The sequence below is a fragment of the Hemitrygon akajei genome, chromosome 29 (genome assembly GCF_048418815.1).
Source record: "Hemitrygon akajei chromosome 29, sHemAka1.3, whole genome shotgun sequence".
Taxonomy (NCBI): Eukaryota; Metazoa; Chordata; class Chondrichthyes; order Myliobatiformes; family Dasyatidae; genus Hemitrygon; species Hemitrygon akajei.
The window spans coordinates 25,528,756-25,542,089 of NC_133152.1; the positions used below are offsets into that span (position 1 = coordinate 25,528,756).

The window sequence follows — 13,334 nt, forward strand, 5'->3', positions numbered from 1 at the left end:
GGAAGTTAGAGGATTGGGAGCTTTTAAAAACCAACAGAAGGCAACTAAAAAAAAAGTCCTTAAGAAGGAAGAGATGGAATACAAAAATAAGATAGCTAATAATATTAAAGAGGATAGCAAAAGCTTCTTCAGATACATAAAGTGCAAAAGAGAGATGAGAGTGGATATTGCTCTGCTAGAAGACTATGCTGGAGAGCTAGTAATGCGGGAACTGAAATAGCGGGTGAACTGAATAAGTATTTTGCATCATTCTTCACTGTGGAAAACACTAGCAGTATGGTAGAACTAGAGAGAAAGTTCTTGGGAAACTGAAAGGTCTGTAGATGGATAAGTCACCTGGTCCAGATGGTGTATATCCCATGGTTCTGAAAGAGATGGCTGAAGAGATTACAGAGGCATTAGTAATGATCTTTCAAGAATCACTAGATTCTGGAATGGTTCTGGAAGACTGGAAAATTGCAAATGTCACTCTTCTTCAAGAAGGGAGAGAGGCAGAAGAAAGAAAACTGTAGGCTAGTTAGTCTGACATCAGTGGTTGGGAAGATGTTGGAGTTGATTATTATGGATGAGGTCTCAGGGTATTTGGAGGCACATGATAAAATAGGCCATAGTCATCATGGTTTCCTAAAGGGAAAATCTTGCCTGACAAATCTGTTGGAATTCTTTGAAGAATTAACAAGCTGGATAGACAAAGGAGAATCGGTTGATGTTGTATACTTGAATTTTCAGAAGGCCTTTGACAAGTCAAGGCAAGTCACTTTTTATTGTCATTTCGACCATAACTGCTGGTACAGTGCACAGTAAAACCGAGACAAGGTGCCACACATGATGGTGCTGAACAAGCTATGAGCCCATGGTATTACAGGAAAGGTTTTAGCATGGATAAAACAATGGCTGATTGGCAGGAGCAAAGAGTGGGAATAAAAGGAGCCCTTTCTGACTGGTTGCCGGTGACTAGTGGTGTTCCACAGGGGCCTGTGTTGGGACTGATTCTTTCTATGTTATAGGCATCCATTAGTCTCGTGAGACCATGGATTTGCGCCTTGGAAGGTTTCCAGGTTCTACGTTATATGTCAATGATTTGGATGATGGAATTGATGACTTTGTTGCAAAATTTACAGATGATATAAAGATAGGTGGAGGGGCAGGTAGTTTTGAGGAAGTAGAGAGGCTACTAGAAGGACTTAGACATGTCAGGAAGTGTGTGGTCATGTACTTTGGTAGCAGAAATGAAAGGGTTAACTATTTTCCAAATGGAGAGAAAATACAAAAGACTGAGATGCAAAGGAACTTGGGAGTTCTTGTGCAGGATTCCCTAAAGGTTAATTTGCAGGTTGAGTCTGTGGTGAGGGAGGAACTGCAATGTTAGCATTCATTTCAAGAGTGCTAGAATACAAAAGCAAGGATGTAATGTTAGACTTTATAAAGCACTGGCAAGGCCTCACTTGGAGTATTATGAGTAGATTTGGGCCCCTTTATCTTAGAAGGGATGTGCTGAAACTGGAGAGGGTTCAAAGGAAGTCCACAAAAATGATCCAAGGGTTGTCACATGAAGAGCGTTTATGTCTGTATTCACTGGAATTCAGAAGAATGAGGGGTGACCTCATTCATACCTATCGAATGGTGAAAGGCCTTGATAGAGTGGATGTGGAGAAGATGTTCCCTAAGGTCAGAGAGTCTAAGACCAGAGGACACAGCCTCAGAATAGAGGGCTGTCCTCTTAAAACAGATGAGGTGGAATTTCTTTAGCTAGAGAGTGGTGAATCTGTGGAAGTCTTTGCAACAGACAAGAGGTTGACAGATTCTTGATTGATCAGAGCATGAAGGGATATAGGGAGAAGGCAGGAGATTGGGGCTGAAAATGGATCAGCCATAATAAAATGGCGGAGCAGACTCATTGGGCCAAATAACCTAATTCTGCTCCTGTGTCAATACAATAACGATGGTCAAGCCATACAATAATTGAAAAGCCAAAAAACTGCAAATACTGAAAGAATCATCTGCTGGGCATACTGTGCAGGACAGGAGGGAGAATCAGAGGTGAGATTTCAGGTCTATGCCCCTTTCTCATGAACGGGTGCAAGATCTTGTGCATGGAGTTTTTGATCTGTGCTGTTGGCGGGTGAGTTCTGAATAAGTGACCCTGAGTTAGAACATCACCCCAGCACACTGCATGCTCCAGTGCTCAGATGGGTTCTTTCATCCAGTCTGCGTTCAACCATTGCAGACTATGTGAACCTACCTCCCTGGTTTAACGTCCTGCACTGTACCTCTGTGATCCCAGTGCCTGCTGCCGTGTGCAGAAATGGCTGACTATCATTTTGCTCTTGACAGTGAGTGAAGTTTCGGAGGAGTCCAGCGGCGAGGCGGAGATCGAGCCAGAGGCGTCCGACTCCGAGGATCTCCGAGAACTGCACCCTGGGATCCTGGTGTACAAGGCAGCACAGGCCCGCAACCTGGCGGTCATGGCTGAGGCTCTGGCCCACGGGGCCGATGTCAACTGGGTCAACGAGGAGGACGAAAACAAAACCCCACTGATACAAGCAGTCATTGGGGTGGGTTTGTGCACACACTTATTTTTTATTATGACAAGTGTTCCAGCTTGTGCAATAGCTTGAGGACAGTGTAACAGAAGTTTTTTTGTTTTTAAAAAAAAAACTAGAAGGGACAGTGATACTGTGAACTGGCCGGTGTCTTAGCAGTAGTGTGGATGTCAGTACTTTTGTGGATGGTAGCAAGCACAACACTGGTCCCAGTCGGTTAGATCTACTCTAGTCACGGATGAAGAATGTTGAATTGGGTTGAGTATTTGGTATTAGTTTGTTCTTGTCTCAGGTACTAAGATACCTGAGACAAGATAAAGCTTGTTTTGTGTTCTGTTTATACAGATAAAAGTCATACACAGTGTATTGAGCTAGAAAAGGGTATAACAATAACAATGCAGAATAAAGTGTAAAAGTTACTGGAAAAAGCTCAGAGCAGGTAAATGATCAAGTGTAAGATCATATTTACAGTATACTTTGGCTGTGAGTGTTAATAAGGCTAACATTTATTGCCTGCCAAAATTGCCCAGGAGAATGTAGCACTCTGTCTGCTAAAGATGATCCCACAGTGCTGCCAGGTCAGAAGTTCCTGGAATTATACTTGCCAACAGCGAAGTGGCGATATTTCTTAATGAGAATGGTGCAAAAGTTGGAAGATAATTTGCTCTTTTTACCCCTTAAAGGGTGGATGTCCTGGGAGTGTTAATGAAGTCTTGGTGGCAGCTGTAGCACTCAATCCAGAGCGAGGAGGGCGTGACTAGACTTCCAATTTCATGAAGTTGGTTGATAGTTAATTGGTCAATGTAAATAGTTAATTGGCCCCTTATTGTACAGGTGAGTGGAAGAGTCGGGGGCAGCTAGTGAGCCTTGTGGGGAGAATAAATTGTGATTAGTATAGGACATGTGTACATGGTTGATAGTCTACAGGGCCTGTTTCTGTGCTATATGACTCTGTGACTCCACAAATTGTACAGATATAGCTCTTCCATAATACTGTCCATTCATTCTTAATACAGTAATTGTTGCATTGTCTGCTTCCATCGGTCTTGGATAAACTGTCTTTTATTGGATGCATTTGTCTTCAATAGGGTTCTCTTGTCGCTTGTGAATTTCTACTGCAGAATGGTGCTGATGTAAATCAAAAAGACGTTCGTGAGCGTGGCCCGATTCACCATGCTACCTACCTGGGACACACTGGGTAAGGAACTCCTCTAACTCCTTTCTGGAGACCAGCACAAATTCTTTGTAAGGCAGTTTTATCTTCTGTGTGTTTCTTCGATGAGCCATTGCTTCCATAGCTGAGGAGCCACAGAATGAACACCATTGACCCCTTCCAGAGCGATGGGATCAGTCTGTCTTACACTGTTCACAATCCGAAAAACCTTCCACTGTAGTATACTTCCCATGTCTGATCATCTCTATCGAACATGATACCTCCAATGTTCCCTCTAAAGTGTGCACGCACACATGTTTTGCTACTGGCGCACAAAAGGTTGTCACCCTCTACCTTGTTGGCATGTGAAGTATATTTCACAATCGTACACAATCACATTTCCTTTTCCAGTTTCTATTGCGGATGGTGTTGACACCATGGAATTGGCAATTATTTGTCTGCAGGTTTTAGAACTAGCTTATTTTTCCTGATTTTAGTTGAAGAAGTTATTGATTCACTATGTTGAATTCCGAAGAAACAAAGGGTGTGAAGTGCAAAAGAACTGCTAGTTCATTTATAGCGGAATGGTTTAATGAAACAGTAGAAACAACCACACCGTAAGCTCTTGAGGTCAGGGACGTGCAGCTACGAGAAATATTTATGTACAATACAGAAACTGGTGTTACCTGTATGTATTGCTGCGATGCAAAAGTTGCTGGAGAATTTGCTAGTGGGAAGAAGTGGAGTGATATTTGGAAACTTGACTTTTTAAAGCATCATTGAGCAAGGAAATCACACATGGATGATGTGCAAAAGCTCTGGCAAAAAAATCCTTCGTTCCCCACTACAGGCCTGCTACGTATGTTTTGTGAGAGTGCAGATGAACAAGAGTGAAAATGATCAAATCCAGAGATCAAAGTTCTTTTTGACAGTGTTTTGCTAGCTGTTAAAAAGAATACCTCTACATATAAAATTCAGTGCGCACGTGTTGTTGTCACTGGGCAAAAGAATTTTGCGCAGACTGGGGGATTGAGTAGAGAGGTCATGTTGCAACTCTACAAATCTCTGGTGAGACCACACTTAGAGTATTGTGTTCAGTTCTGGTCACCTCATTATAGGAAGGATGTGGAAGCTATGGAGAGGGTGCAGAACAGACTTATCAGGATGTTGCCTGGATTGGAAAACAAGTCTTATGAGGCAAGGTTAGCAGAGCTGGGACTTTTCTCTTTGGAGCGTAGAAGGATGAGAGGGGACTTGATAGAGGTTTACAAGATTATGAGAGGTATAGATAGGGTGGATAGCTAGTACCTGTTTCCCAGGGCACGAATAGCAAACACCAGAGGGCATATGTACGAAGTTAAGGGAGGGAGGTTTAGGGCAGATGTCAGGGGTAAGTTTTTTTTACATAGAGGGTTGTGGGTGCCTGGAATGACTTGCCAGGGATGGTGGTGGAGGCTAAAACATTAGGGGTATTTAAGAGCCTCTTGGACAGGCACATAGATGAAAGAAAAATAGAGGGTTATGGGGTATTGTGGGTTTAGTACTTTTTTTGAGGAATATATGGGTTGGCACAACATCGAGGGCTGAAGGGCCTGTACTGTGCTGTAGTATTCTAGTGTTTTATTATAAATTAGAGGGGACATTGGTTACCTCATTTTGGTAACTCCAGATACTGGAGCAATCAGCTCAGAATCTCATCCTCCTTAATCTGCAACTCACCCAGTTCTCAGTCATTTTGAATCCTACCTTACACCAAGTTATGCTGTTTCCCAGTGTTCTGGTGTCTCCAGATAAACTCAGATTTAAGGTTCTCATTCTTGGTAATGAATTCCTTCTGTGACTCTGTCTCTGCAGTCTCACCCCTCCCATCATCCCTCATCCCTTCCCCCATCCATTTCCTCACTCTATCAAATAGCTCCCAACCGAGATTCAAGATTGTTTGATGTCATTTTCTTGTCAAAAGTGTAAGGAGAACAAAATAATTGTTATTCCAGATCTGATACAGCACAAAAGATAAAGGACACAATAAATATAAACATGTAAGATACTTTATGTACATAGATTGCCCATAAAGTGACTCGAGGCTGTACATAAGGTAATTGATGGGAAATAGTAAAGTCGTGGTAGAGTTCGTGGGAGGTGTTGATCAGCCTTACTGTTTAGGGAAAAGTAACTGTTTTTGAGTCTGGTGGTCCTGATGTGGATGCTATGTAGCCTGAACCCTGATGGGAGTGGGACAAACAGTCCACGAGCAGGGAGGGTGGGATCCTTTGTGATGTTACTGCCCCTTCCCCGGCACCTCTCTGTATAACTGTCCTTGATGGCGGGTTGGCTGGTGCCAGTGATGTGTTGGGCAGGTTTGACTGCCCGTGGTAGAGCCCTCCTGCTATAGATGTAGGTAGCCTAGCTCTCCTCAGCCTCTCCAGAACGTAGAGGCATTGGTGAGCTTTCCTGACTGTGCAGGATGTGAGAGATTGTGCGTGATCCTGGGGGTTTGAAACTGCTCTGCCGCTGATGTAAAGAGGGGGGGATGTGAGTGGTGCGAGTCCTCCAAGTCAATAACCATCTCCTTTGCCTTGTAAGGAAGAGGTTATTTGCCTAGAGAAAGCCAACGTGTTCTGCAGGGAGGAAATAGAGACTTCTTACAGGTGGTGTCAGAATTGAACTCTCAGCAGCCCGAGCTGTAATAATGCCACGCTCACCACTACACTACCAAAAGCATCAAATGTGCTCATCTCCCTAGGCCAGTCGGATCTGTGGGATTTTGGGCTCTCTGCACTGACAGTAAGGTTATGGTTCCAGAGCTACACTTGCTTTCTTACTGTCTTATTGCAACACCGAAGAGCCGCTCTCATCAGACAAGTTAAAGCAGATGCTTTTCTTCCTTTTGTTTAAGCTGTTGTCTATTACTTTTCTTCCTAGCCTCTCTTTATTCTCTATTTACTTTGCAAGCTTTATTTTCCATTCCCCCCCCCCACCCCACCCCACACTTGGGCTTTGGAAGAAGTTGCCGTTAGTAAACTGGAGCTCATTTCACTTGTCATTTCTGACCTGTATTTTTTCCTGTCACTTGGAAACGGACAGCTGTTCAGTAAACACAGTCTCCCAGCAGACTGCATTCAGCCACTTGCAAGGATCAATCTGGTCCATAAGACATAGGAGCAGAATTAGGCCATTCAGCCCATTGAGTCTGTTCCCATTCTATCATGGCCGATCCCGGATCCCACTCAACCCCATACACCTGCCTTAACCATTGATGCCCTGACCGATCAGGAAGCGATCAATTTTTGCTTTAAATATACCCATGGTCTTGGCATCCACAGCTGTCGGAGGCAGAGCAAGGGGTCTAAACTTCATAAGTGGGGTTCACTGTGCAAGCTTTTCATTACTTGTGTAGCACACCCAACCGAGGGATGAATTTGTACCCCTGTAACTCCAGCGACAAACATCGAATAGTGCTTCTAGTTAGCCATCTTTCAGAGCAGCACACCAGCCCTTCTTAATGTTTACACACCTAATCCTACTTGCTTTGTAATTTTGGTGTGAGCTGCTTGTGAACCACTTGCCTGCACATTCTCTAATCTTTATTTGTAGGAGTCTTTCCTGAGTCTATCCCTCATTATTGCTGGCCGGTGGTGTAGTGGCATCAGCACTGGACTTAGAGGCCAGTGGTCCCAGGTTCAAATCCAGCCGGCCCCTTGCACGCATTCCATCCGTGGAATCTGGATTGAGCTTTGAGCTAGTGACTCGGCCTCGGCCATGCCTTTGGCATGGTGATCCTACCAAGAGCCAAAGCATAAAGCCCTAACTCCAGCCAGCATAGTTCTCCAGGTCTTTGAGGCATATGAGCCTCCAAGGCTGCGCCACTCAAGAGGTCGCTGAGGTTAATTAAGGATCATGGCCCAGCATAACAAAGTAGTCAGCAGCCTGTCAAGCACTGGAACATTTGCTGTGTTAAAAATGCTGTATTGATGCAATTTGTTATTTGTCAGGCGTTACCGTGAAGCAAGCGTGTGTTCTGACTTTGGGTAAACCTCTTTCCAGCCAGGTATGTCTCTTTCTCAAGCGAGGAGCCAATCAGAACGCAGTGGACGATGATGGACAGGATCCGCTCAGCATTGCTGTTCAAGCTGCCAATGCAGACATTGTGACACTGTAAGCCTCTCTATCCACTCCTGGTCTGTGACGTAGTCACCATGTTTCAGACTTGCAGCCTCCGATATTATTTAATGATTTTTTTTTTTACACACTTCAAATCCTCACGTAATTCCTGTTATCAAGTGTGAAGAAGTGTGTCTGTGACTGGTGACTGTTGATAATCTGTGATCCTGAAATTGTTCCTGCTGGTACGCTAATCTCTGATCCATTCCTGAGTCAGTTCACAAGGCACTCGGTTTTGGGGGTTACCTGCTTTGCAGATTGCTTTCAGGAAAAAGCCATCAAAATGCAGACTGTGCCCCCTCTTCTTGGAAGCCCAGAAAACTTGTTTTGAAGGAGAAATGGGAGAGCACTGGTGTAAGACCTGCCCTGCCCTCTCTCTTCACCAGTTCCAGCTCCTACCAGCTAGTGAAGATCAGCCTGGGGGTTTCTTCAGCCAGAGGGTGGTGAATCTGTGGAATTTGTTGCCACAGGGGACAGTGGAGGCAAGTCACTGCAGAGTTTCAAGGCAGAAATCGAATGGTAAAGGGAGGAAGGCAGGAGAATGGGGATTGAATAAAAAATCAGATGTGATTGAATAGTGGATTAGATTCAATGGGCTGAATGGCCTGATTCTGCTCCTATATCTTATGGGGCCTGGCTGGGTTCTTTGTAGCCAGTCCGCAGTCCCCTGCTGTTTCCTGTGCTGAGCTCAGTCTAAACTTCCAAATCAAAAGGTATAACCAGAGGTGTTGTATGTACAGTGGAGAAGGAGCTATGTTCAGCTCAACTCTGATGCTTAGTCCATTAAAACCTGAGGGGTGTTTGTAACTTTGAATGGTTCCAGAGCCAAAGTCCAAGATTGGAGATCTCACTTGTTGACATCCAACTTTTCCACTATTGTTGGGGGTTCAACTTAGTCCATTGGGGACAAGGTCAGTGTGAACAAGGTGTGCCAGCCAGTTTTTATCCCCCCAACCCCCGATCTGGGAACACTTTTCCTAAAAGATTCACAAAGATATAGAAAGATCCAGTTGATGTGCACTGACTTTAGCCCAGTGATTCTATCAACGAAACCATTCAACCCGCCAGAACCCTCAGATTAAACCATAGAACACTACATCACAGAAACAGGCCTTTTGGCCCTCTCTGCCTAGTCCCACTAACCTGCACCTGGACCATATTCTCCATCCATGTACCTGTCCAAGTTTTTCTTAAATGTTAAGTAAGCCTGCATTTACCACTTCATCTGGCAGCTCATTCCACACTCCCACCACTCTTTGTGTGAAGAAGCCCCCCCCTTAATGTTCCCTTTAAACTTTTCCCCCTTCACCCTTAACCCATGTCTTCTCCCTAGCCTCAGTGGAAAAAGCCTGCTTGCATTCACTCTATCTATACCCATCATAATTTTATATACCTCTATTAAATTTCCCCTCATTCTTCTACGCTCCAGGGAATAAAGTCCTAACCTATTCAACCTTTCTCTGTAACTCAGTTTCTCAAGTCCCGGCAACATCCTTGTAAACCTTCTCTGCACTCTTTCAACCTTATTAATATCTTTCCTGTAATTCGGTGACCAAAACTGCAGACAATACTCCAAATTCAGCCTCACCGATGCCTTATACAACCTCACCATAACATTCCAACTCTTATACTCAATACTTTGAATTTATAAAGGCCAGTGTACCAAAAGCTCTCTTTACGACCCTATCTACCTGTGACGCCACTTTTAGGGAATTTTGTATCTGTATTCGCAGATCCCTCAGTTCTACTGCACTCCTCAGTGCCCTACCATTTACCTTGTATGTTCTACCTTGGTTTGTCCTTCCAAAATGCAGACGCTTAAATTGATTGGAAATATTTTACCCATGAAGAGTTGTACCTTCCCTCTTCCTCCCCCCCCCCCCCCCCCCAACCCTTCCCTGGCACAGTGGCACAGCGATATTAACATGTACTCTCTTTGCCCACAGGCTGCGATTGGCAAGGATGAATGAAGAGATGCGGGAGACGGAAGGATCTTTTGGGCAGCCAGGTCAATATCCCAGCAGCAGCCCCACTGAGCTTCAGTACAGAAAGTGCATACAGGAGTTTATCAGTCTTAAGATAGACGAATGCTAGGAAAGCTGCCCTGACCGGGTGATGTAACTGGGCCTCTTTCTTGACTGTGTTTTCTCATGGGTGGTAATGGGCTACTTCTTCCATGCCTATGCACAGCTGCTGTTGTTGGTGAAAGAGGAAAAGGAAGAGCTCTTGGGTTTTTCGTGTGAACAGCTCTCTCTGACCTTCACGATTTTTCAGTTCTGCTGTGACCACTGCCAATCATGGAGTTTTGTAATTCAGAAACATTCCACACCGTTATTAAGGGTTAGTAGTGGAGCATCCCTTTACCTAACTGTTGGACTCCTTCCCTTGCATGGCACTGTTCCACAAAGACCAGCAGGGTGTGGAGTCTTTACTGAATGAAGTGGCTCATCAGTCAGTGGAAGTGAATTGGACTTGCTTCCCCCACGTCTGCTCTAGAAGTAGTGCTTTCCCGTTCCGGAGCGTGACCCAGTGATTCCAATCGGATGTGTCGTATCCTTGGGTATGGCAGTAGAGAGGGCTTGACAGTGACTGGCAAACCAGTTAAGGGTTTGCCAGTGGCCACTGCCTCAGTGATGCATGACTGTTGTGCTACTGGCTGCTGTGTAACTCTACAGCAAGAGTCAGTGATGTCCACAGTGGAGAGAGAGAAGGAAGCTAAAGTGAGTTTTAAGTTTGCAAAACGGCCTTTAAGTAAATGAAAGCCCATCACCAGTTAAATGTGAAACCATGGGTGAAATGCAGTATAGATCAATAGTTGATGAATGCTAATATTCTCATGAAAGTTAACTTATGTCCATTATTAAAAAATTAATCACTCTCAAGGATTTGGTTTTGAAAGACCTCCATATTAAACATAGTTTATCTTGGTTCTCTTTGGTAAGATCCTGGTCAGGACTGTCCCCACCTTTGGCAGATCTCACCCAGGACCAGTGACCTTTCCAGCTGCCGCTTTGGCATTATTGCTCAAAGGAGCGTCCAGCACACTATTCCAAGAGCCAGATGTGTTGCGGGCTTCCTTTGACACCTTCAGGCCGGAGATGGCCACCACAAGTTCTGTGGGTACATCTCTATGTTTGCAGGTCCTCCCAAGCAAGGACTCGGGGGAGGGGGGGAAGGAGTAAGAAATATCACAGGTTTATTTGAGATCCGTTGTTTCAAAGGGAGGTTGTTCACATGTCACCAAGTCAAGCAAAACCCTTCTCTGCTTTCACCAACAACGTCTTGTCAATGTACAGGCCTAATTACTAGCGGCACTGTCTGCCAGGTTCGAAGGAGAAACCTGGAACGTGGTGCTTAGACTCGGTTGCATTGGTGCTGCAGAATTTGTTGCCTTGGTAACAGGAAATAACCGTTCAGGCAAATTGGAAAGAGTTAGCAGTCAAATCAGTTGTCTCACAGGACTCACTTTAATAACATCAGCAGTTTATGAATAGCTATTTTAACTGCCCATTGAATTATTATTAAATAACTTGAAGAAACTTAATATTTATGATATTAATCTTTTCTACAGTGATATGTGGAAATGCAGAGGAATAGGGAAGTGCTGAGCCATATGAACTTTGATCATTCAAATGCTGCTTTATGCAGATGCTGCATCCGGTAACCAGAACGTGAGCAGCTCTGAAGGAGCTTGGTTTTCTGAAATTGCGTTCTATGGTGTCACTGACCTTGTATCTTTTAATCTTGATGGTAATTATCATTGACAGACCAGGTGACCTTCGGTTTATAAAAAAAAGATAGGATTGATTCTGGCTTTGTGCCTGTTAAAAGTAGGTGTTGTGTGTGGACGATATTCATTGCTTGGTTTTCTTTGAAAAGCTGGATATGTCTGTTTCTCCAAACGGGAAAAAGAATTCAGATTTTTGTGAGGGTGGGAGGGGAAGTTGTGTAAATATTTAAAGAAAAAAGGAGTTTTGTTCTAATCGGGACAATTTATTTAAAATGAAATAGAGTATGAATTAGATTATATGTATAAAAGCAACTTGGTGCACTTTTCCAACCTTACAGTATTGTTTTCTGTTACACTTTGAATTTTTGACAGTGGAAGTGTTGTTTTACGTGTTTATTTATATGAATTGCCCAGAGGAATAGTGCAATGAAAAAGAAACCCAATACAGGTAACTGTGTTTATTGTTGGAGATGTGTTTTTTTTTTCCTTTTGTAACACCATAGAGTGTATTTTTTTAAATTGACACACTTTGTTTTGTATTGGCACAGTACAGACATAAAATGTCTGAGCTTTCTTTTAGTGCAACGCACTGGTGCAGATTTCTATTGCGTTGTTTAGCCTAGAGCACGCGGCAAGTTCTCTAAAGGTCAATTTTATTACGTTTTGTGAAAGCTGCTCGATTTGCCACGAAGCCTCAGCCTATGGGATATCAACAGGTACAATTTTAACAAAAGAAAAAGCAACAAAAAAACCTTCAGTTTGAAATTCTTTCCTGTGCTTCTGTGTATGGAACACTTTTTAAACTGGTTTGTCATAGCTGACATCTCCAAATAAACGCTGTGCATAGCCTCGTTTCATACTCAAGTACAAAAGGCTTACAAGTTGGTAAAATGGGTCTTTGGGCAGAAAGGAACAAAATGAAGCCACCCCTTTGCCCCTCCCAGAACTCGATGGGTTTTTTATTCTCCATTCTGTAGAGCGAGAATGCCCAGGAGCTTTCTCACACTTCTGCCCACCCACACACTTTTCCCCTCCCAAATACTGCAAACAAGAGTTCACGTTGGAGGGCTCACGGCAGTTTAGCCGTGGCTTCTGCCAGGTGAGCTAATGATTCCGAAATGAACTTGATCCCAATTCAGGACTTCCCAGTGGCCAGGACTACTTTGTAATAATGATGAGAGAGACCTCCTCTTCAACTCTTGGGTGCTTGCCTCTTCTAACTGTGGCAGGATTGGACTAAAGTAGGGGTTCTCAACTTTTTTTTATGCCATGGACCCATACAATTAAGCAAGGGGTCCATGGACCCAGGTTAGGCAAACCTGGACTACAGGCTCCTCAACTCTGTTTTGGCTTTTAATATCCCCATCAATGCTTGTCCTAAGTCCATGTTTCTGTTAGATCTCCAAAGCCTACAACTTCCATGATGAGGCAAGTTGACTCCTCACACTGTGAGTTGTCAATTTTGTTTGTACTCAAAGCCACTCACCTGCACCAACTCCATCTCTCTTCCTGGGGTGCACACACACACTGCTTCATCAGCCAGTTTGAAGAGGTTTTAGTTTTGTCCCTGTTGTATTAAATTATCTTGCCGCAGCTGAGAGGCTGATTACATCCAAACAGTGCAGTCAAAAGTAACCCCAGCTTCTATGCAACAAGATTCTGCAGATGCTGGAAATCCAGAGCAACACCTACAAAATGCTGGAGGGACGCAGCAGGTCAGGCCAGCCTCCTCCACCCCGAACACTCC

The 13,334-nt window shown here is 44.0% G+C and overlaps 1 protein-coding gene across 1 annotated transcript in view; it reads left to right on the forward strand.

The window, feature by feature from the left end:
• LOC140718342 (arf-GAP with coiled-coil, ANK repeat and PH domain-containing protein 3-like) overlaps window positions 1–11,753 on the forward strand; it is a 339,421-nt gene extending 327,668 nt beyond the window's left edge. Inside the window, exons 21-24 of the mRNA XM_073031931.1 lie at window positions 2,335–2,555; window positions 3,632–3,741; window positions 7,741–7,851; window positions 9,804–11,753. Of these exons, the coding sequence (XP_072888032.1) occupies window positions 2,335–2,555; window positions 3,632–3,741; window positions 7,741–7,851; window positions 9,804–9,951 (590 nt within the window). The 3' untranslated portion in view covers window positions 9,952–11,753. The remainder of the gene's footprint in view (window positions 1–2,334; window positions 2,556–3,631; window positions 3,742–7,740; window positions 7,852–9,803) is intronic.
• The last annotated feature ends 1,581 nt before the right edge of the window (window positions 11,754–13,334 follow it).